Source organism: Xenopus tropicalis, chromosome 9 (genome assembly GCF_000004195.4).
Source record: "Xenopus tropicalis strain Nigerian chromosome 9, UCB_Xtro_10.0, whole genome shotgun sequence".
Classification (NCBI taxonomy): domain Eukaryota; kingdom Metazoa; phylum Chordata; class Amphibia; order Anura; family Pipidae; genus Xenopus; species Xenopus tropicalis.
The window spans coordinates 84,237,451-84,260,270 of record NC_030685.2 but is presented as its reverse complement, the minus strand read 5'-3'; the positions used below and the strand labels follow the sequence as shown (position 1 = coordinate 84,260,270).

Genomic DNA, 22,820 nt, shown 5'->3' with positions numbered 1-22,820 from the left:
GCCTTGTGCCTTTATATGGGCACAGAACCCCTCAGTGACTGCTAATATCCTTATCATTTACAGTAGGGGGTACATTATCCCTTATAATACATGAGTGATACTCAGAGTTCCCTGTATAACTCAGCCTGCAGCCTTGTGCCTTTATATGGGCACAGAACCCCTCAGTGACTGCTAATATCCTTATCATTTACAGTAGGGGGTACATTATCCCTTATAATACATGAGTGATACTCAGAGTTCCCTGTATAACTCAGCCTGCAGCCTTGTGCCTTTATATGGGCACAGAGCCCCTCAGTGACTGCTAATATCCTTATCATTTACAGTAGGGGGTACATTATCCCTTATAATACATGAGTGATACTCAGAGTTCCCTGTATAACTCAGCCTGCAGCCTTGTGCCTTTATATGGGCACAGAACTCCTCAGTGACTGCTAATATCCTTATCATTTACAGTAGGGGGTACATTATCCCTTATAATACATGAGTGATACTCAGAGTTCCCTGTATAACTCAGCCTGCAGCCTTGTGCCTTTATATGGGCACAGAACCCCTCAGTGACTGCTAATATCCTTATAATTTACAGTAGGGGGTACATTATCCCTTATAATACATGAGTGATACTCAGAGTTCCCTGTATAACTCAGCCTGCAGCCTTGTGCCTTTATATGGGCACAGAGCCCCTCAGTGACTGCTAATATCCTTATCATTTACAGTAGGGGGTACATTATCCCTTATAATACATAAGTGATACTCAGAGTTCCCTGTATAACTCAGCCTGCAGCCTTGTGCCTTTATATGGTCCTCACCGTGGTTGGTATGGGTTACTGCCCATGTGTAAATTTATTGAGTGTCTATAAATTAGCCCCAGTGACTTCTAAAATCCTTATAAATTGCAGTAGGGGGTACATTATTCCATATTATGCATGCATGATACTCAAAATAACTGTATAACTCTGCCTGCCTCTTTGGTCCTCCTTATGCTAATAGAACTCCCTAGTACTTTCTAATTTACTAGCAAAATACATTAGGGTGTTTATTACCCCATATACGCTGTTTGTGTGCAGCAGTAGTTGGTTTGCAGGGCAATTTTCTTCTATTAGAGAATTATGCTCCATATCCCAAGGACTGTGCTTCTCAGCTAGCAATTACCTCCTCGGGCCTTCCGAGAGCCGGCGTCCCCGTGAGTAGAAGTGCTCTCGCGGCTTTCTGGACAATTGGCAGCAGCAATTTGCTCCGAGATGCGTTTCTAGACTTCATGTAGTGAGATTCATCCACTAAAACCACTCTGAAGTGCTGTTTGTATAAGGCATCTATTAGCGTCTGAGCATCGGTGGTTAACAGGCCGTACCCCAAGACTGTCACTTTACAAGCTGACATCCTCCTGGAAATAGAACGGAAAGTCATTTCTGATTAGTAAACCCAGTAAATTAGCCTCTTAAAGCAGTCGTTGCTGTGCGGCGAATGGGTAAAGCTTCTTTTTACCGATCATTGCCCAGAAGTAAGAAAAATAACCGTACGGCTATAAAAAGTAGTTTATATCCGGCAAATGCTGCTTCAAATGACTGCGGAGGGAAGGCTTTGGGCAACGGCAAACATGGCACCCCAAGAGTATTGACACCTTGTGTCCTGGGACAAATGCTAAATTCCTTCCCCCCCAGAGTCAATTAAATGCTAAATGGCTGTACCTGCTGCTGTGCTCAGAGTCAGGTGATCTCACGCAAACGAGTGGATCGTTTGTAAAAATATTAATTGCCTGACACAAGCAATTTCCATTCATGGAGGGGTAACGATTTTGAGGATATTGTCCAGCTATGTATCGTAACAAAATGCTGGCAATCAGCCCTATATGATATTTAGGTGTATCCATGGTTGTAGGTACGCACTGTGGGTTGCGAGTAGGTTCTAGTAGAGGTATGGGGACCAGTTATCCAGAATGCTCGGGACCAAGGGTATTTTGGTCTTTCCGTAATTTGGATCTCCATACCTCAAGTCTACTAAAAAATCAATAAAACATTAATTAAACTCAATAGGATTGTTTTGCCTCCAATAAGGATTATTTATATCTAAGTTGGGATCAAGAACAGGTACTGTTTTATTATTACAGAGAAAAGGGAATCATTTAACCATTAAATAAACCCAATAGGACTGTTCTGCCCCCAATAAGGGGTAATTATATCTTAGTTGGGATCAAGAACAGGTACTGTTTTATTATTACAGAGAAAAGGGAATCATTTAACCATTAAATAAACCCAATAGGGCTGTTCTGCCCCAATAAGGGGTAATTATATCTTAGTTGGGATCAAGAACAGGTACTGTTTTATTATTACAGAGAAAAGGGAATCATTTAACCATTAAATAAACCCAATAGGGCTGTTCTGCCCCCAATAAGGGGTAATTATATCTTAGTTGGGATCAAGTACAGGTACTGTTTTATTATTACAGAGAAAAGGGAATCATTTAACCATTAAATAAACCCAATAGGGCTGTTCTGCCCCAATAAGGGGTAATTATATCTTAGTTGGGATCAAATACAGGTACTGTTTTATTATTACAGAGAAAAGGGAATCATTTAACCATGAAATAAACCCAATAGGGCTGTTCTGCCCCAATAAGGGGTAATTATATCTTAGTTGGGATCAAGTACAGGTACTGTTTTAGTATTACAGAGAAAAGGGAATCCTTTAACCATTAAATAAACCCAATAGGGCTGTTCTGCCCCAATAAGGGGTAATTATATCTTAGTTGGGATCAAGTAGAGGTACTGTTTTATTATTACAGAGAAAAGGGAATCATTTAACCATTAAATAAACTATGGAGATCCAAATTATGGAAAGATCCCTTATCCGGAAAGCCACAGGTCCCGAGCATTCTGGATAATAGGTCTCATACCTGTACTTGGATGTTCTTGGAAAGTCTTGGGCACTTTTGCTGGAACACCAAAATGAGAACTACTACAGTTTCTACCGTGCTATGTACCCAGGAACAAACAGCAATACAGACAAGTGCCACTTTGTATCATTATTTATTAACTGTGTACCAAACACATTCCCACTAAAAATGAACAGCTTGTTGATGAACCACTGGCACTCGGCCAGTTGGTAAGAAAAAACAGTATGACCCGGACCCCTTCCTACAGTAAGTGACCAACCGATAAGCCAAAGGCTGGCTTAAATACCCTTAAATTACCCTTATTCATTGACAGCCTTCAATCCTTTTCAATGTTTTTGAACATATGGTTTTATGTATTTCAAACTCCACAGCGGAACAGAATGAGCCCAACTGGGGGCAGCTGGTTACCGGTTGGAACCTGACACAGACCAGTGGTACTGCGGCAAAAAGACAGGAGAGCAGATGGGCAACTAGAAAAATGCTGCCTAAGACCAAAACTAGCACTGCCACGTGGGTATAGTTGGCAATCTGACGTCTGTATTCCTACATGATAGCTCCGGGACAGTTGGACAGTTCTGTTATCCAAAATGCTTGGGACCTGTGGTCTTCCGGATAAGGGCTCTTTCCTTATAAAACTCCATAGTATAAATCTACCAAACAATCTAGTAAACATTAAATAAACCCAACAGAATATTGAATTATATCTTAGTTGGGATCAATCACAAGAAAATAATTTTTAAACATCTGAATGATTTAATTGTAAGAGAGTCTATGGGAGATGGCAATCCCCTAATGTGGAGCTTTCTGGATAACGGTATTGATAACAGAGCCTATACCTGTACTAGGATCTGTTACAGGCAGCACATTGCCCACTCGAGCCAATGGCCAGCTGGGGGGGTATATTGACGACAGCTTCCCCACTCATTGTTTACTTTGTGCCACTTGTGATACACACACTGCAGCCTGTGATTGTGAATTCAGCTCAGTAGTGACCTCTGTTGGCAACTAAAAACTTACAGTTCTCAACTTGAGTTGCGCTAATGGAAACTGTGCTACTTTCTAAAATAAACATGGCGGCATTTGTACAAGGAGTTCTTAAACAGACTTACTGGAGGAATGTAGAGTTCATACATAATGGACCCAACTCTTAACGCCATTTTGTTCTGAAAATGTGCCTAGGTAACGGTGCTCAGGCTAGTGGCGCACTGGTCAGATTCTCGGCTTCCAGATAAACACAGGTGCCATTTTGTCGGCCCAGGTATTGTCACACCAAGCAGAATTCAGAGTGATACTGCTTGCATATGCATTAGGCTAGTTTCTCCCTAGGCCAAGAATCAGCCCCATGTGGTACTACTCCCAAGGCTGAAAATATTCGCTGGGCGAGAATCTGCCCCTATGCTGTAAAAATCCGAAAATTGTGTCTGTGCCCAGGAAGCATTGCTTTAGCCCCAGAGCAGGAACACACAGCAAATTTCAGCCTGAAACTGAATAGTCGAGCAGTTTTGTGCCTAATATTGCTTTGTGTGCCGGCACCCAGGCGCAAGCAATGCTTTTAGGTGCAGGCACAACTTTCAGGTTTTTATAGTGCCGGGCTGGCTTCCCAACCTAAGCTTATCCGCAGGCCAAGAACCTGCCCCGTGTAGCACTAGCCTAAAGGTGGCCATACACGGGCCATATCAGTCCCTTAGACCGACTCGGCAGCTTATTGGCCTGTGTATGGGCACTAACGACAAGCCTGCCAACCGATATCTGGCCTGAAATCAGCCAGATATTCATCAGGCAGATTTTAAACTTAGTTGGATCGGGGACCACATCGGCTAGTTGATGCAGTCCCCGAACCGACTGCCCCTATACCCGCCATTGTAATTAGATTGTTTGGCCCTGGGGCCAAACAACCGAATTAGCCTGAAATAGCACGATATCGCCCATCCGTAGGTGGGGATATCGGGAGAAGATCTGCTCGCTTGGCGACCTCACCAAGTGAGCGGATCTTAACGTGTATGGCGACCATATGTGTAGGATTTTCAGAACAACCAATTAGCACTTTCCATTTAATGATAAAGGCAGTTATTGAGGTGCACAGCCTATATAACTGCAGGGAGATTTGCACATACTCTTCATTACCTCTAACAAATAAATTAGATATTGTGTCTATGTGGATACCAATTGCCTTTGTGCAGTAGAAAAATCTGTGTGTGCAGTTTCATGTGATTTAGACTCAAAGATCTCTTCAGGGCTGATAATACAGCGGGGGGTAAATTATTCCACATATATGATACATGGTAGTTAGGATAAGACAAGAACAAAGCAACAGAAGGTTGGAGAGAAGAAAAAAAGCCACAGGAGCCAGAGTGAGAGGAGAAGGTGAAAGGGGATGTAGAGGGAGGAGGAAGAGATAGGTGCAGGAGCAAAGGAGTGATAGAGAGGAGGAGGAGGAGAGCCATCTGAGATTGGGAAAATAAGGTTATAGCAGATGGAAGACAGCAGAGATTAAGGGAGGAGGGGAAATAGGAGCTGAAGAGAGAGGAGGAAGGAGTTGGAGTGAAAGGTAAAGGAGAAAGAAATTGTTTATATATAGCGCTTCTCTCCTGTGGGACTCAAAGTGCTTTATAGCAAGCAAGGCAGCCATTATAGGTGCAATGAGTACGCCTATAGCGCCAGATTAAATGACTTGTGCAGGGTCACAAGGAGTTGCCATGGGGGCTTGAACCAGCGTCTCTAGCATGAAGTCATACATCTTAGGCTGATCCCTTAACCTCTAGGTGCTGATAGATGATAGAGTGTTCAAGGCAGGACAGAAGATCTAGGGAAGACAACTGAGGAATAGTATGAGGAGTGGGTAAACAATACAAGTTAATGAATGAGAGGGTTGGGAATGAGAATAATAGAAGGGGGGCTGAGAGCAGCTGTAGGTGGTGGTGAATGGGTTGGAGCGGAGTGTAGATATGAGGGGAGCTATAGAAGCTGAATAGGATAAGGTAAGTACAACTCTATTCTTACTGTGTCTGCTACAGATCTATAGCTAATGGAAAGCGACTACCAGACTACTCTGGGAGGCTGCTCACTATATGTACCACCTACACAATTATGGGCCCTGTCAATCTAAAGCTGGCCATACACGTGGCGATCTCACGATGTTTCGTACGACCGTCGGTCGCACGAAACATCGTCAGATCCGCCACACACCATTCAGGGCTGAATCGGCAGGTAAGGAGGTAGAAACAATAGGATTTCTACCTCCTTCTGCCGATTCAGCTCTGAAGGGAGAATTTTGGTCAGGCGCCTTCTATGGCGCCCGATCAAAATTTTCTAACCTGGCCGATCGGCGAGTCGACCGATATCAGCAGCTTCCTGCGATATCGGTCGGCTCGCTGACATGCCATACACGCACCGATTATCGTACGAAACGAGGTTTCGTACGATAATATCGGTGCGTGTATGGCCACCTTAACGAACTACAGTTTGATCCATGTAACAACACAACAAGCGGCACATTTACCCAACATCAGTCTTGTTCTCAATCACGGTAATGTCTTCTGGACAAAGCTCTGGGATCCACTTTTCCATCTCTTCAATCCATGGGTACCTCAGAGACGAAGGGACGACAATGAGAAGGGGCCACTCGTTCCGATAGTAATACGCTACGGCTATGGCTTGGAGGGTTTTCCCAAGGCCCATCTTAAAGTAAACACAGAAAAACAAATATAAGATACAGTACTGTAGGAAAAAACAAGTGGCCGTGAGATGCAACTCAGACACATGTACTGTAGCTTGGTGGTGGGAGATGACCATGCATTGATGGTTGTTCATCTGCCAATTTATTCCTCCCTCTACGTGCAACTGGCCCATTCACTCACTCACTGGCCCATTCACTCACTCACTGGCCCATTCACTCACTCACTGGCCCATTCACTCCCTCCCTGGCCCATTCACTCCCTCCCTGGCCCATTCACTTACTCACTCTTGGCACTCAAAGATGAAATGAAGGTCCTACAAATTGGATAAAGAACTCACAAGTGGCCAGCTGTTTATTCTCTGGGTAACTCCACCGTAGCCAAAGGTAATTTCTCCATTCTGATTTACAGATTATTTATCTGCAGTTTATTTTAAATACAGGCTACAGGGCAATTAAAGAACTTGCTGATCTCTACTAGTGCAATGTAAATCATAATTGGGGGGGAAGGGAGGTATAACTAAAGGAAGGAAGCAGTTAATACGCTGGCTCACCCATGAATGGTTCATATTACCAGGTTATATGAAGGGCCACTTGTGAGTAGAGGGGAGTGTGAGTGATTCAGACAGGTCTAACTGTGCAGAACATGTAGAGCCGGGGTGCCTGGGAATCACTGGATTAATAGGAGTCAGTAGGTTCTCACATATAAGGAGCCTGTACTTCAAATAACACACAAAGTGCTGAATATGTTCCCAGGCAGTGAGTATAGAGAACATTCATATGGGAGAGGAAACACTGCCGGGCAGCCTTGCCCAGGTACGACTGGCAATTTCAGTGAATTCTTTACATCATGTACTTTAGCAATACCTATCATTAGCCTATATGTAGTAACACTGTGAGGGAGGCATAGAGTAACCATTAATATAAAGTATTTATATGCGCGGGGGTAAGTGGGTGGACCCCTAACAGCCCTATATTATAGCCTGCTTGGATCAGCTACTCACCCCGCAACAACTTCATATGCAACCCAGCTAAACGGTGAAGTGACATCATCATAAAGAGGAAGTGACATCATCATAAAGAGGAAGTGACATCACCATAAAGAGGAAGCGACATCATCATAAGCAGGAAGTGACATCATTCATTTCAATAGGAATTCGGCCCAACCCCAAACCAAATAGGAACCATATGCAAATTAGGGCATGCCAGGGTTAAAAAAAAATAACTTCCTTGTTCGTGGGACCAAAAGTCACAAGATTTTACAGGTTCGGAGTCCTTTTGGAAAGGTCCGACTCCTGCTAAAGATTCAGCCAAACCTCAAACAGAATCTGGGTTCTGGTGTATTCCCTCTTTTAAGTACTTGTGTCGCAAAATAAAATATGAATCTACCTATTTGTATTGGTAGATAATGGACTGCTAAAGTATTCAGTCCCTCGATCAATCCTCCCGTTTCAGCAAAATAACAAATCCTACCCTTCCAATCCTATCCTTCCTTGTGATACTTTTTATTTCAAATGACTGAATTTTAAAATGAGTTTTTTAATGTGACATTGTTTCATGTTTGACAAGATTCTTATGGAAAAAGTGATGAAAAAAAGAGTACATATAAAATAATAAATACCAGCAGGAAAGTTGCTAAGATTTATTCCATGTGCAAGAAGTGGAGCCGATTTAAAGTAGAACGGAATCGGTATCTTAAAGGCTGCATAAGGAAGATTTTATATATATATATATATATATATATATATATATACACACACATACATAGGAACAAAACAACCAACTGCCCCAGGTGCTGGCTAAAATCTGTAATAGAAGGACAGAATGCCGCACACACAGGGACATCAAAAAAAGAAAAAAGAAAAAAAAAAGATTGGATTATGGATTAATGAACTTTTTTCTTTTTTTTAAAGCCCCTGTAAGTGCGGCATTCTGCCCTTCTATATACATACGTATATATTTCCAGCTACAGTCAGGCAATCCTAATTAGGGTTTTAACCTTGAAAGCAAGAACATTGCAGGTAAAACTCAGTCCCCTTATTAAATGTATATTGAAGCAGCAGAATTCTTAATGAACCAGATGAAAGTGAGTGTAGGACTGGCCAGACCGGGGGTGAGTGAGTGTAGGACAGACCGGGGGTGAGTGAGTGTAGGACAGGCCAGACCGGGGGAGAGTGAGTGTAGGACAGGCCAGACCGGGGTTGAGTGAGTGTAGGACAGGCCAGACCGGGGGTGAGTGAGTGTAGGACAGGCCAGACCGGGGGTGAGTGAGTGTAGGACAGGCCAGACCGGGGGTGAGTGAGTGTAGGACTGGCCAGACCGGGGGTGAGTGAGTGTAGGACAGGCCAGACCGGGGGAGAGTGAGTGTAGGACTGGCCAGACCGGGGGTGAGTGAGTGTAGGACAGGCCAGACCGGGGGAGAGTGAGTGTAGGACAGGCCAGACCGGGGGTGAGTGAGTGTAGGACAGGCCAGACCGGGGGTGAGTGAGTGTAGGACAGGCCAGACCGGGGGAGAGTGAGTGTAGGACTGGCCAGACCGGGGGTGAGTGAGTGTAGGACAGGCCAGACCGGGGGAGAGTGAGTGTAGGACAGGCCAGACCGGGGGTGAGTGAGTGTAGGACAGGCCAGACCGGGGGTGAGTGAGTGTAGGACAGGCCAGACCGAGGGTGAGTGAGTGTAGGACTGGCCAGACCAGGGATGAGTGAGTGTAGGACAGGCCAGACCGAGGGTGAGTGAGTGTAGGACTGGCCAGACCAGGGATGAGTGAGTGTAGGACTGGCCAGACCAGGGATGAGTGAGTGTAGGACTGGCCAGACCGGGGGTGAGTGAGTGTAGGACTGGCCAGACCGGGGGTGAGTGTAGGACTGGCCAGACCAGGGATGAGTGAGTGTAGGACTGGCCAGACCAGGGATGAGTGAGTGTAGGACTGGCCAGACCAGGGATGAGTGAGTGTAGGACTGGCCAGACCGGGGGTGAGTGAGTGTAGGAAAGGCCAGACTGGGGGTGAGTGAGTGTAGGCCAGACTGGGGGTGAGTGAGTGTAGGCCAGACTGGGGGTGAGTGAGTGTAGGCCAGACCGGGGGTGAGTGAGTGTAGGCCAGACCGGGGGTGAGTGAGTGTAGGCCAGACCGGGGGTGAGTGAGTGTAGGCCAGACCGGGGGTGAGTGAGTGTAGGCCAGACTGGGGGTGAGTGAGTGTAGGCCAGACTGGGGGTGAGTGAGTGTAGGCCAGACTGGGGGTGAGTGAGTGTAGGCCAGACCGGGGGTGAGTGAGTGTAAGCCAGACCGGGGGTGAGTGAGTGTAGGCCAGACCGGGGGTGAGTGAGTGTAGGCCAGACCGGGGGTGAGTGAGTGTAGGCCAGACTGGGGGTGAGTGAGTGTAGGCCAGACTGGGGGTGAGTGAGTGTAGGCCACACCGGGGGTGAGTGAGTGTAGGCCAGACCGGGGGTGAGTGAGTGTAGGCCAGACCGGGGGTGACTGTGAGGCAGTTGGGCAGCTAGAAGTATATTGCAATATATGGACAAACAATCCCTGTTTTGCTTAAATATATATATATATATATATATATATATCTATAGAACGCATAGTTGATAAATGTGACATGCTGCAGAACGAGTGTCAATCCGCCCCCCCAGATTACTAACGATGTTGGCGCCTCCCGTGATTAGCAGCGCTACTGGCTTCTATAGGAAGCATCTCTGTTCCGCTGGAAGCCAATGAAGCGGCCTCACTAGTGGAATTTCTCACCGCAGATATGATTACCCGAGAACAGATCAATACCGAGGTTAAAAATATCTGTTGAAGGTGGGGGGGAAGGGAGCGAAAATTTTAACTATCGGCGGTCAAACCCAGGAGTATCCATGGCAACATGTGCGGTTTTTACTTCTACGGGGGAGCGAAAACGGCAGCGCCTGGGAGGCTGGCGAGGGTTAATTGCACGGAGCGAGACTGGCATCTTGGTATGAGCTTGGGAAGGAGAGAGTTTCAAACAAGAAGAAACGGGGGGCACTTTTTTAATGAAGAGGGGCAATCAATCAATGTTAAATGCGCACATACCGACTGGCACGGCTGTTATTATTATTATTAGTATTATACTTTATTATTCATACACATTCCGGAGCACTTAGAGATTATACATCATTCCCATCAGCCCCTGCCCCAGTGAGCTTACAATCTAAGGTCCCTATCCCATTCCCATCAGTCCCTGCCCCAGTGAGCTTACAATCTAAGGTCCCTATCCCATTCCCATCAGTCCCTGCCCCAGTGAGCTTACAATCTAAGGTTCCTATCCCATTCCCATCAGCCCCTGCCCCAGTGAGCTTACAATCTAAGGTCCCTATCCCATTCCCATCAGTCCCTGCCCCAGTGAGCTTACAATCTAAGGTCCCTATCCCATTCCCATCAGTCCCTGCCCCAGTGAGCTTACAATCTAAGGTCCTTATCACATTCCCATCAGTCCCTGCCCCAGTGAGCTTACAATCTAAGGTCCCTATCCCATTCCCATCAGTCCCTGCCCCAGTGAGCTTACAATCTAAGGTGCCTATCACATTCCCATCAGTCCCTGCCCCAGTGAGCTTACAGTCTAAGGTCCCTATCACATTCCCATCAGCCCCTGCCCCAGTGAGCTTACAATCTAAGGTCCCTATCCCATTCCCATCAGTCCCTGCCCCAGTGAGCTTACAATCTAAGGTCCCTATCACATTCCCATCAGCCCCTGCCCCAGTGAGCTTACAATCTAAGGTCCCTATCACATTCCCATCAGTCCCTGCCCCAGTGAGCTTACAATCTAAGGTCCCTATCCCATTCCCATCAGTCCCTGCCCCAGTGAGCTTACAATCTAAGGTCCCTATCCCATTCCCATCAGTCCCTGCCCCAGTGAGCTTACAATCTAAGGTCCCTATCCCATTCCCATCAGTCCCTGCCCCAGTGAGCTTACAATCTAAGGTCCCTATCCCATTCCCATCAGTCCCTGCCCCAGTGAGCTTACAATCTAAGGTCCCTATCCCATTCCCATCAGTCCCTGCCCCTGTGAGCTTACAATCTAAGGTCCCTATCCCATTCCCATCAGTCCCTGCCCCTGTGAGCTTACAATCTAAGGTCCCTATCCCATTCCCATCAGTCCCTGCCCCTGTGAGCTTACAATCTAAGGTCCCTATCCCATTCCCATCAGTCCCTGCCCCAGTGAGCTTACAATCTAAGGTCCCTATCCCATTCCCATCAGTCCCTGCCCCAGTGAGCCCTTTAGGGGTGTGATTCTTTACCAGGGGGCCAGTAGCCAAAATTGAGTCCCTATGTTGTTTAGGGTCGGTGTCTATCACCCTGTTAATATGGTAAATGTCCACCAACAACTGGTCAATAGTAAACAATGTGTATCATTTATTCCATATCAAATATGGAAAGTTGATTCCCAGCACTAATGTAGGGATGAAAAATGGATGACTACCCCCCAGTGCACAAAGTGGGGCAGGTAGGAAGAGCTGGGGGGCAGCACATATAGTATGGCAAGATGGCGGCAGTAATACATGCCATATCTACAGCTGTTCTTGAAGTACAACTCCCAAGGGCGCACTAACAAGCCAAAGACAGCTATGGGGTGCTGGAAGTTGTAGTCCAACAGCAGCTAAAAGGCCATAGGCAGACAGCCATATTTTATATTTTAATGAATGGGGCCCCGGTATTGCCCCAGGCACAGCCACCACTAAAGACAGCCCTGCTGGCTAAATCCACTATTAATGTGCTGATATAACCGAAAGTGAGGTGAATACCCTGCAGGACTGCGGACAAATAAAAATGTATGAATAAAAAAAGGATTCCAATGTATTCGGCTATTTAGCATAAGTCGGCTAAATTATCCCTGTGCAATGTATCCGAGCGCTTTCCTTTCCTCCCGAGCCGCGCAGGAAAAAACCTCCTTATGTCACTCAAATACCTACATTTAGCACCTAAACCTGGAGGAGATTGTGTCAGCAGCAACTGAATGCCAATAATTATCTTTCCATCTGAAGTGACAGGATGAAGCCAAATATAGAAAATGCAGCGCGGAATATTCCGGCAAAACGGCCAATCAGATGCGCCGCTCCGTAATTACCTATTCATCTCCCTAGGCTTAATAGTCACCCCTCCTCGGTAACGCGGTAACACGGGGAGGGAATGGAAGTTTAAAAATAAGTTGGAAAGACTGTGTATTCTAATCATCTTAATATAAAATACATATTATATAAATAAATATATATATAGAAAATATGGAAGGGAATAATTCCTGAAGACTGGGAGGGAATATTAACCTTATAAGCGGCCGCCCCATAAACCCACGGCTTTCCGCGGCGCCTCGATGAGAGAGATCGCTCTTCTGGCGCGTGGTTCGGAATTTAAAATTTATAACCTTCAATTAAAGCTAAAGATCGGCGTAGATGAGGCATTAGGGAACATTTACTGATCAAAAAAAAATGTGTTTACTAAAAATATTCCGTAAACATTAGCGAGTCGCCGCCTCGCATACATAATAGGCGGAAATTAGCGCCATTTACATGGTGGTGTATTATAATACGCACAAGCAAAATATACAAATAAGCATTCATATTAACCTCTTCCCAACTGCCATACTTATACATATACATATATATATATATATATATATATATAAGAGAGGGAAGAATGTTAAACAGAAAACTGTCGGAGCGTTGCCCCATAGCTCTTCCCTAGCAACCCTGAGAGTTTAATTAGGCAGGGGCCACATATTATAAACATTAGCCAACTAATCCCCAATCTGAAAGTCTCATTATACTCAAAATTCTGCTAAGATTTATAAAAAGCCCCAATAATTAAGCGATGTTAAAACTTTTATATTCAGAGAAGGACTAAAAAGGAAATGATAGGTTATAACTGGGCTGACTCCTCGCTGTAATTGCTGCATCAATAAAATGATTTTCTTTCATATTTACAATTATTTTACACCACCCCTGATGTTATCCAGCTGCCCAGTGAATTAGATTTTTTTTAAAGGAGAACTAAAAGTTCCTGTCCTGCCTATAGTTGAATCTAAAGTACAGCAAGCTTTTGTCACACGGAGCTACTTAGTAGCAGCAACTTGTCACAGCTACTAAACAGCAGAAAATCCCCTGCCATAGACAATACTGAGAATTGCCTCTGCTAAACACACGTAGGGACAATTATCAGTAAATGATCAGCATTGTCTGTTTCTGTAGCTGCTACTAGTAGCTCTGTGTGTCTTTGCCTTAACACCTGTATTATATCTGGGGGGGGGGGCTGTTTGGGCCTCTGTGTACTTGAAATGCCAGGGCCTATTTTGTATCTTATTCTGGGAGAGACCATCTGTTTTACCCACACATGTTCAGCCAGAGAGACAGGTTCGGACTGGGCCGTAAAGTAAAAGTCACTTGGGGGTGCCAAAATGTTAGGCACCCCCAAGTGACTTTTTCCGCCTACCTTTTACCCCGGGCTAGTGCCCCTGTTCGCAGAAAACAGCACCAGCCCGGGGTAGCAGCGATCGCTTCCTCCTTTGTTATTCGCTGCGCGCGCATGCGCAGTAGAGTGGAAAGCTGAACTTAAACAATCGGCTTTTCACTCTACCGCACATGCGCCGGCCGCTGGCATTTCAGCCAACGGAAGCAGGAAGGAGGAAGAGATCCACTCCAGGTACCCCGGGCTGGTGCTGTTTTCTGCGAACAGAGGCACCAGCACGGGGTACAAGGTAAGCGGTTAAAGTCAATTGTGCCTAACATTTTGGCACCCCCAAGTGACTTTGCCTTTCCTTCTCCTTTAAGGTCCCCATACACGCTGAGATCTGCTCGCTTGCCGATCTCAGCGTTATCCCCACCTACCCTGGGGCCAAACGATCGAATTATACTGGTGGCAAGGAGCAGTCGGTTCGGGGACCGCATCAACGAGCCGATGCGGTCCCCGATCCGACTGAATTTTTTAACCTGGCCGATCGAGATCTGGCCAATTTCAGGCCAGATATCGGTCGGCCAGGCCCCTCGTTTCTGCCCCTACACGGGCAGATAAGCTGCCGATATCGGTCCCCATGTATGGGGACCTTTAGGCACCGGGAAAAAACCCTAGTGGGCCCTGCTCCGATCCCTGTTGGTGCTACCCCGGCTGTCTGTGTCCTTCCCCTGACGCGATGAAAGTAAGTTAAACTTACTCGTGCTCAGGGGAGGACGTTGGGCGGTTGGCAGGGGCCCCTGTGGGGGGGTTTAGGGAGGTGCGGGGCCCCTGGGGCAGCATCCCAGCACCCCCCTTCCCCAGTCCAACCCTGCAGAGTCCCCCCTACTATAAAGGGATACTATTCTCAGCTTCCATTTTTAAAACCCACCTATCAGTGAGCCAAGTTAATAGCAGTGCTATAAAGACTATCTAACAAGTTGCCCACACTCTCTTTCTATCAGTCTATATTAGCCCATTTAATAGCAGCGCTATAAAGACTATCTAACAAGTTGCCCACACTCTCTTTCTGTCAGTCTATGACATTACCAGGGGCTCAAATGACTTATCCCTTATTGTTTCTCTGCAACAGAACACTTGCCCAAATGCCAGTCCCATAGACTCCAGAAAGGAATGTGACAAATGAACGGAGCCAGAAGCACTAATGCCATAGGATCACTTAGAGCCAGAGATGGAATGCAAAGATTTGATTAGCGCATTTACATTACCAATATGGCTGCGGCAAGTGCTGTTTTAGTTTGAAATAATAATAGCTTCAAATAAATACAAAGGCTGTCGTACATTTCCTAATGTGGAAATCCAACAATGGGGTTATAAATAGGGTGATAATTGAGCATAATATTCCTTTATGGATATGATGAGCCCCCTTGGAGTTCTGACTGGTGCAAAGGCAGAAAGTTGCTTTATGCGCCGATTGAACTCCTCAATGGCTTTTAATATCCGTCTAATCGACAGTAGGAAGTACACTGTCCCATATATAATTATTTATGGGGGCAATGTATAATAATGCCATATACACGTGACTTGCCTCCCTTGCTGTGTAATGGAGTTACTGATGCAGAGAAATGAGATGTGAGTAACTAAGTCGGGAATCTTTATTATCCGCAGTACATATATTGTAATTAACCTAAATAGCAATATATAATAAGGAAAAGCTGAACAGCACAATGATGCCGGGTATTTACATACCTACCGGCTCACTCCCAGGGATGGACCTGGGCAAGGGACTCTCCCATACATATTAGAGAGAGTGACCCCAAGGGGTGGGTATAGGTAAGTGCTGTATCTCTCTAGAGGGCCCATTAGTAAGTATGCACATACTCCCGCTATGGGGCTAGGGGAGAGCTGTATGATGTTGGGCACCACAGGCCTGGCTCCATCCAATAATAGTCATGTAGAAAAGCAGATATTGAGGGCTACACTGGGGTATCACACATTTAGTGCTAATACCATGTATTGCCCCTTAAGGTGGCCATACATGCTAAGATCCACTCGCTTGGTGAGGTCGCCAAGCGAGCGGATCTTCTCCCAATATCCCCACCTACGGCCGGGCAATATCGGGTGAATTTAGGCTAATTTGGTTAGATCAAATTAGAACGCCGGTAATAGGCGCCGTTGGTTTGGGGAGTGCATCAACAAGGCAATGCGGTCCCCGATCTGACTAAAATTTTTAATTTGCCGATCGATATCTGTCTGATTTCAGGCCAGATGTCGGTCAGGCAGGCCCTTCGTTCCTGCCCCTACACAGCCCGACAAGCTGCTGAAACGGTCTAAGGGACCAATATCAGCAGCTACAATCGGCCCGTGTAGGGGGACCTTTAGGTTATCTGTCTCACCGGTTACCCTTTATAGCTGCCCTCTTCAGATTTCAAATGAGAACCCATGGGCAGGGCATAGGGACGCAGGGTTCCCCTAGTATATCAGACAGACACCTCTCCTATTTCCTTAGAATACTCTCTGCTTGTGTAATGGCTATTGGGGGTTTGTTCACCTTTGGGGCAATAGGTCAGAGAAGTCAATTTCAAGGTTGAAAATTCAGTTTAGAATTCAGGGATGCTGTAATCAGAATAAAGAAATATTGTATAAATTGTGGGGGGATTTTATTTAATATTTGGCTCTTTTTCAGAGGCGTTTATATCACTAATTCTTTCCTTTCTGTCAAAAGAGTAGTCCTGTGCAAGACTCTGTCGCGCGGACTTGTGCGTAAGACTCTGTCGCGCGGACTTGTGCGTAAGACTCTGTCGCGCGGACTTGTGCGTAAGACTCTGTCGCGCGGACTTGTGCGTAAGACTCTGTCGCGCGGACTTGTGCGTAAGACTCTGTCGCGCGGACTTGTGCGTAAGACTCTGTCGCGCGGACTTGTGCGTAAGACTCTGTCGCGCGGACTTGTGCGTAAGACTCTGTCGCGCGGACTTGTGCGTAAGACTCTGTCGCGCGGACTTGTGCGTAAGACTCTGTCGCGCGGACTTGTGCGTAAGACTCTGTCGCGCGGACTTGTGCGTAAGACTCTGTCGCGCGGACTTGTGCGTAAGACTCTGTCGCGCGGACTTGTGCGTAAGACTCTGTCGCGCGGACTTGTGCGTAAGACTCTGTCGCGCGGACTTGTGCGTAAGACTCTGTCGCGCGGACTTGTGCGTAAGACTCTGTCGCGCGGACTTGTGCGTAAGACTCTGTCGCGCGGACTTGTGCGTAAGACTCTGTCGCGCGGACTTGTGCGTAAGACTCTGTCGCGCGGACTTGTGCGTAAGACTCTGTCGCGCGGACTTGTGCGTAAGACTCTGTCGCGCGGACTTGTGCGTAAGACTCTGTCGCGCGGACTTGTGCGTAAGACTCTGTCGCGCGGACTTGTGCGTAAGACTCTGTCGCGCGGACTTGTGCGTAAGACTCTGTCGCGCGGACTTGTGCGTAAGACTCTGTCGCGCGGACTTGTGCGTAAGACTCTGTCGCGGACTTGTGCGTAAGACTCTGTCGCGCGGACTTGTGCGTAAGACTCTGTCGCGCGGACTTGTGCGTAAGACTCTGTCGCGCGGACTTGTGCGTAAGACTCTGTCGCGCGGACTTGTGCGTAAGACTCTGTCGCGCGGACTTGTGCGTAAGACTCTGTCGCGCGGACTTGTGCGTAAGACTCTGTCGCGCGGACTTGTGCGTAAGACTCTGTCGCGCGGACTTGTGCGTAAGACTCTGTCGCGCGGACTTGTGCGTAAGACTCTGTCGCGCGGACTTGTGCGTAAGACTCTGTCGCGCGGACTTGTGCGTAAGACTCTGTCGCGCGGACTTGTGCGTAAGACTCTGTCGCGCGGACTTGTGCGTAAGACTCTGTCGCCGGGGCTGAGCAATTGTGCACGAGGATTGGGATTGGAATGACAAAATGAAATCTAACAGGGGGTGTGAAGTTCAGCTCCTTCCATTAAGTGCAAGAAGATGATATATTAGCCTGCAGCATCATCTCTGGCACAGGGAGAAAAAAATAATAATAATAAAATGTCAATTTCCCTTTGCATCTGGCATTTAAGATTCGGATTTCTCTCGCTAACAAAGCGCCAGTGAGGGCTGTCTATGGGAGAGTCGGCTCTTAATGGGGCAATTAGCGCTCGGCTTCATGTCGGTTCCTGAGCACAAATCTATTTTTCTAGGGACCGTACGGCAGACCCAGCTGTTGTTTGGTGACCTTACATCAACTCTGGGAAAAGGCCAGCAACTGCCCCGAAGACCCCAGCTAACACATAACTTATGGAACCGGCATCTTCTGGGGAACAGATAATCCAATTAGTTGCTTAACCCTTTCACCGCCTGAGAACAGTAAGGCAAGGACGGCATACAATTTAGCAGTGCTGTTTCAGCCATTAGATAAACCTGCCGAAAACTGAAGTGATGCAAAGGCCTTTCCACCGGCAAGTTGCAGGTGGAAAGGCATTTCGGAGCCCGCAATAGCAGAGAACTATCGAGGGTGACCAACACGCTCTGTGGGGCATCAGCCTTAGGGCTCTGGCACACGGGGAGATTAGTCGCCCGCAACAAATCTCCCTGTTCGCGGGCGACTAATCTCCCCGAATTGCCATCCCACCTGTGAAAATGTAAATCGCCGGTGGGATGGCATACGCGGCGGCGCGATTTCCGTGAAATCACGGAAGTTGCCTCGAGAGGAAACTTCCGCCAGAGCCCTTAGGGTGAAGACACACAGAGCTACTAGTAGCAGCTATTTGTCGCGGCTACTAAAACTGACAATGCTGATCATTTACTGATAATTGTCTCTACGTGTGTTTAGCAGAGGCAATTCTCAGTATTGTCTATAGCAGGAGATTTTCTGGCGTTTAGTAGCTGCTACTAAGTAGCTCAGTGTGTCTTCACTCTAAGGGCTCTAGTACACAGGGAGATTAGTCGCAATTTACCATGATGTTTAAAGGCAAAGTAGCCCTGCTTTTAGGCTCACATGTCCCATAAGCCTACTGCACTAAAATGGAAAGCGATTTGAGACAATTCCTGTCGTTCTGAGTTGCGGCTTTTTATGTTTCCTGAGGGAAAACGTGGCCATAAAATGGCACGTGTGCGACTGCCTCGAGTGCAAAGCAACCTAGATAATAGCTGCGGCTGGAGAGAATAACACATATTGATTCATTTCAGGCAGGTGCAGGGACCGCAGCCAAAAGGTTACCATAATTAATCAGGAAATAAAACTATTTTCCTTTCATCAATCAATTTGTTTCTAGCAACAAGGCGCTTCCCCGGGTACGGAGGGGCCGAGGCACAATGCATGGCGCAAATAGCCCAGGCCACATGGGACTGCAATCAATTGAGCGTCACAGCAGCAGAGACCGTCTCTCCTCTCTTCTGAAAAGGAAAGAGACGCCATTCGTGCTTGTGCGCTCGCACTATTAGAAAACGTCAATACACAATTCCATTTGCCGACCCGCTCACGTTTCTATTTGCCATTCCATGTGCATTTGGAAAAAATCTCGATTTTTTTACTAGAAAATCTCCCCATATAATGACTCCAGGTATCAGGGTTGTATTAATGTGTCACATCCAGGGTCCCGATTCCTAAATATCTGTAATTAAAGGTAACTGATACAGATGTGACTTTATCTGGTCCAAAAGATTTTGCTTGACGAACTTTGCAAGTGAGAGATGTTGTTGAACGGAACATTGCCTTCCGAAAGACACTAAATTTTCGGGTCCGAACGTTCAGAAACGGCGCAAAAGCCTTTCTGGCTTTGAAACCTTCAATGTATGGTTTTGGAAGCCTCCCATAGGACTCAATGGCCCTCGACAGATACAACCTGGTGAAAAAATAGTCCTGATACCTGAGCTTGAATGAATTCCAAAATGGTCGGAGTCTTTGTGAAAAGTACAACTTTTCTGTGGAAGTTAATGAAAACCACAAAAAAGTTGTGGAATTTTAACAAATTTTTTTTTACGTTAGAAAAAATACCAATTTATCTCAAAAATACATAATCGGGGTTCAGTAAATGGGCCCCTAAGTGTTTATCATTCGTCGCTTTTCTTGAGTGTGAAAACAGCAAAATTTGAGTTTAAGTGATAGAAAGTTTCCATTAAAAAAATGATGATGTGTCCATTAGTGAATTCTCATTCAGTTCAGTCGGGGCCGCGGATTTGTCCGAAACCGAATCCTTGAAAATAAGCTTGGATTCGGCCCGATTCCCGAAGCAAATCCGGGATTCAGCGCTGCCGTAAAGCAAGACAGGACTGCAGTTTTTAGACAAAAATATGAGGAAATGCATAAGAAACCACTGTAACTTTTCAGTAGTGATGAGCGAAATTGCTCACCAGGTTTTGCTGCGCAAAAAAGCCCATATACTCCAATGGGTGAACAAAAAAAGTTGCATGGTAAAAAATATATTGCAGCCAATGGGCAACAATGTCCCAACTTTTTACATTTTGCAAATTTTTAGGCAAAGTGAAATGTGACAGATTCTCTTATTACTAGTTTTTAGTAATATCCTGAAGCCTGCCCTCTTCCAACAAACCCCCTGATGACTACAGTACCCCCTGTACCCCACTTACGGCAGCCCAGAAATCCATTACCCAAACCATAGAGAGGGGCAGAGAAGTAATTGAGATAAAGATTCATTCTGTGTTACAGGACACAATATGGCAGACAGTAAGTACAGATACAAAGTTATTTCCCTGATTGTATGGGGTACATTAGGGGGGTGCAACAAAAGGTCCCCATACACGGGCCGATTGTAGCTGCCGATATGGGTCCCTTAGACCGATTCGGCAGCTTATCGGCCTGTGTAGGGGCAGGAACGAGGGGCCTGCCCGACCGATATCTGGCCTGAAATTGGCCAAATATCGATCGGCCAGGTTAGAAAGTTCAGTCGGATCGGGGACGGCATCGGCTCGTTGATGCAGTCCCCGAACTGACTGCCCCATTGCCGCCAATATAATTCGAATTGAATTAGTCTACACGCTCCCCGATATTGCCCACCCGTAGGTGGGGATATCGGGTGAAGATCTGCTCGCTTGGCAATCTCGCGAATCTCAACGTGTATGGGGACCTTAACACCCCCTGCTGATTGATGGGCTGCTCCATTTGCCAGATAATGACCCTTTATGTGCACCCAGTGCCAGCTGCAGTCCCACTATGTGCAAGATCTGATGAAGCAACTACAGCTATAAATCCCCATGCAATTCTATCATTCCGGCCAGCGCTATATTGTATCTAATTACCCTATATGAACAAAGCTGCAGGCGTTTTCTCCAGCCTTATACGGCAATGGGAAAAAAACATAATAAATCCCTTAAAATGGAGATGTTGCCGGCAAGTAGGCCAAGTCTGTGACACTGACAAATGGCGAGTATCTATATGAAACATATAAATATAACATATATAGATATACAGAGCCAAAGGTACAACCACGTGCGGCACAACCTTGTTTAACCTTCCCAAGCCCATTGCTGCCATTCTACAACCTTTTAACCTTATTTTCCAATACAGATGTTTTCTTCTGGCTAGCGCTAATATTATTAGTTAAACCCAGTTGGTAATAAAGCGGCGGCGGATGAGAGGGGGCTCACTCGGCTCCTACACTCCTGCTTTCTGGCAATATTGGTTCATATTTCAAGATGACCTTCATTTTCGAGGTACGTGAATTTTCTATTCTTTTTTTTCTTCCCTCCAATAAAAGCTCTGCAGTAAGGGAAAGGGTTTCTGAGGCAGCGCCTTTTGCTTGCTCAACAACTTGGGAGAAACCCCGGGGGGATTTAAATGGGTCACTGTTGATGAGTTAATGCGGAGCCATTGCACTAAGCAGAGAATGGTGGGAATACAGCGAGACTGGGCGCGATGGGATGGGGAGATGCCCTAGCACCCTGAGGAAGCAGGCTGCACCCCTTTCCCCCTGGAATCCAAATGGGATCAGTACAGGGCATCAGACTGCATTTGTACAAGGAGAGTCGGCCGGCTGGGGTACGATTTGTGGCAATGACAGCAAATAGAAAAGAATATTTTGCTTTCATTGTTCTATAGCAGGGGGTCCTCAAACTATGGCCCACGGCCCGCATGCAGCTCCCCAAGGACATTTACCCGGCCCCCCGCTGCGTCCTCGCCCCTGGCTACTACCTGTCTGCCTCAGTGCTGTCATCAGCCCCCTGCGTATCCCACTAGCCGACATTATGAAGGTAGCAGCCAGGCCCAGAGTAGGGCCCCCTACTTACTACTAGCCAGGGCCGCCATTAGGGGGGCACAGTTGTCCCGGGCCCTGGCGACGGTCACTTTAAAGGGGGCCCGGCCGTGATACAGTTTTTTTTTTAGCTTGGGCCCCCTTTAAAGAATTACGGGCCCTGTCATTGGTGGCCAGCGGGAAATTTGATTGGTTGCGCAATCTTATAAAATGTTTATATGCTGCAGAGAGCCGGTACATATCAAAAGGATGCAGACGGAGGAAGTCACTTGTGGGGGAGCTGGAGGATGCCGGAGGAAGCCACTGGGGGGTGGGGGGGCGGAGGAAGATGCAGGGGGGAGCCAGAGGAAGTTGTTGAAGGGGGGGGCACTGGGGGTAGCTGCAGGAGGATGCTGGGGGGGGGGCGCTGTGCAGATGCAGCGGTGGAGCCGGGGCACATATCAAGTGGAGAGCCACAGGAAGTCACTGGGGGGCAAGCTGGAGGATTCTGGTGGATGCTTGGGGGGGGGGTAGGAGCTGGAGGATGCAGGGAAGGACTCTGGGGGGGAGCTGGAGGATTCTGGTGGGAGCTGGGGGGGAGCCGGAGGATGCAGGGAAGGACTCTGGGGGGGGGAGCTGGAGGATTCTGGTGGGATGCTTGAGGGGTGGGAGC

General features: G+C 47.0%; 1 protein-coding gene across 2 annotated transcripts in view; it reads right to left on the bottom strand.

The window, feature by feature from the left end:
- Positions 1-22,820, bottom strand: part of zranb3 (zinc finger RAN-binding domain containing 3) — a 158,324-nt gene that overhangs the window by 74,171 nt on the left and 61,333 nt on the right. For both annotated transcript variants that reach the window (XM_031892934.1, XM_031892935.1), the window contains 2 exons: positions 6,389-6,567; positions 1,150-1,381 (listed from right to left, as the gene is read on the bottom strand). In XM_031892934.1, coding sequence (XP_031748794.1) covers positions 1,150-1,381; positions 6,389-6,567 — 411 coding nt within the window. The remainder of the gene's footprint in view (positions 1-1,149; positions 1,382-6,388; positions 6,568-22,820) is intronic.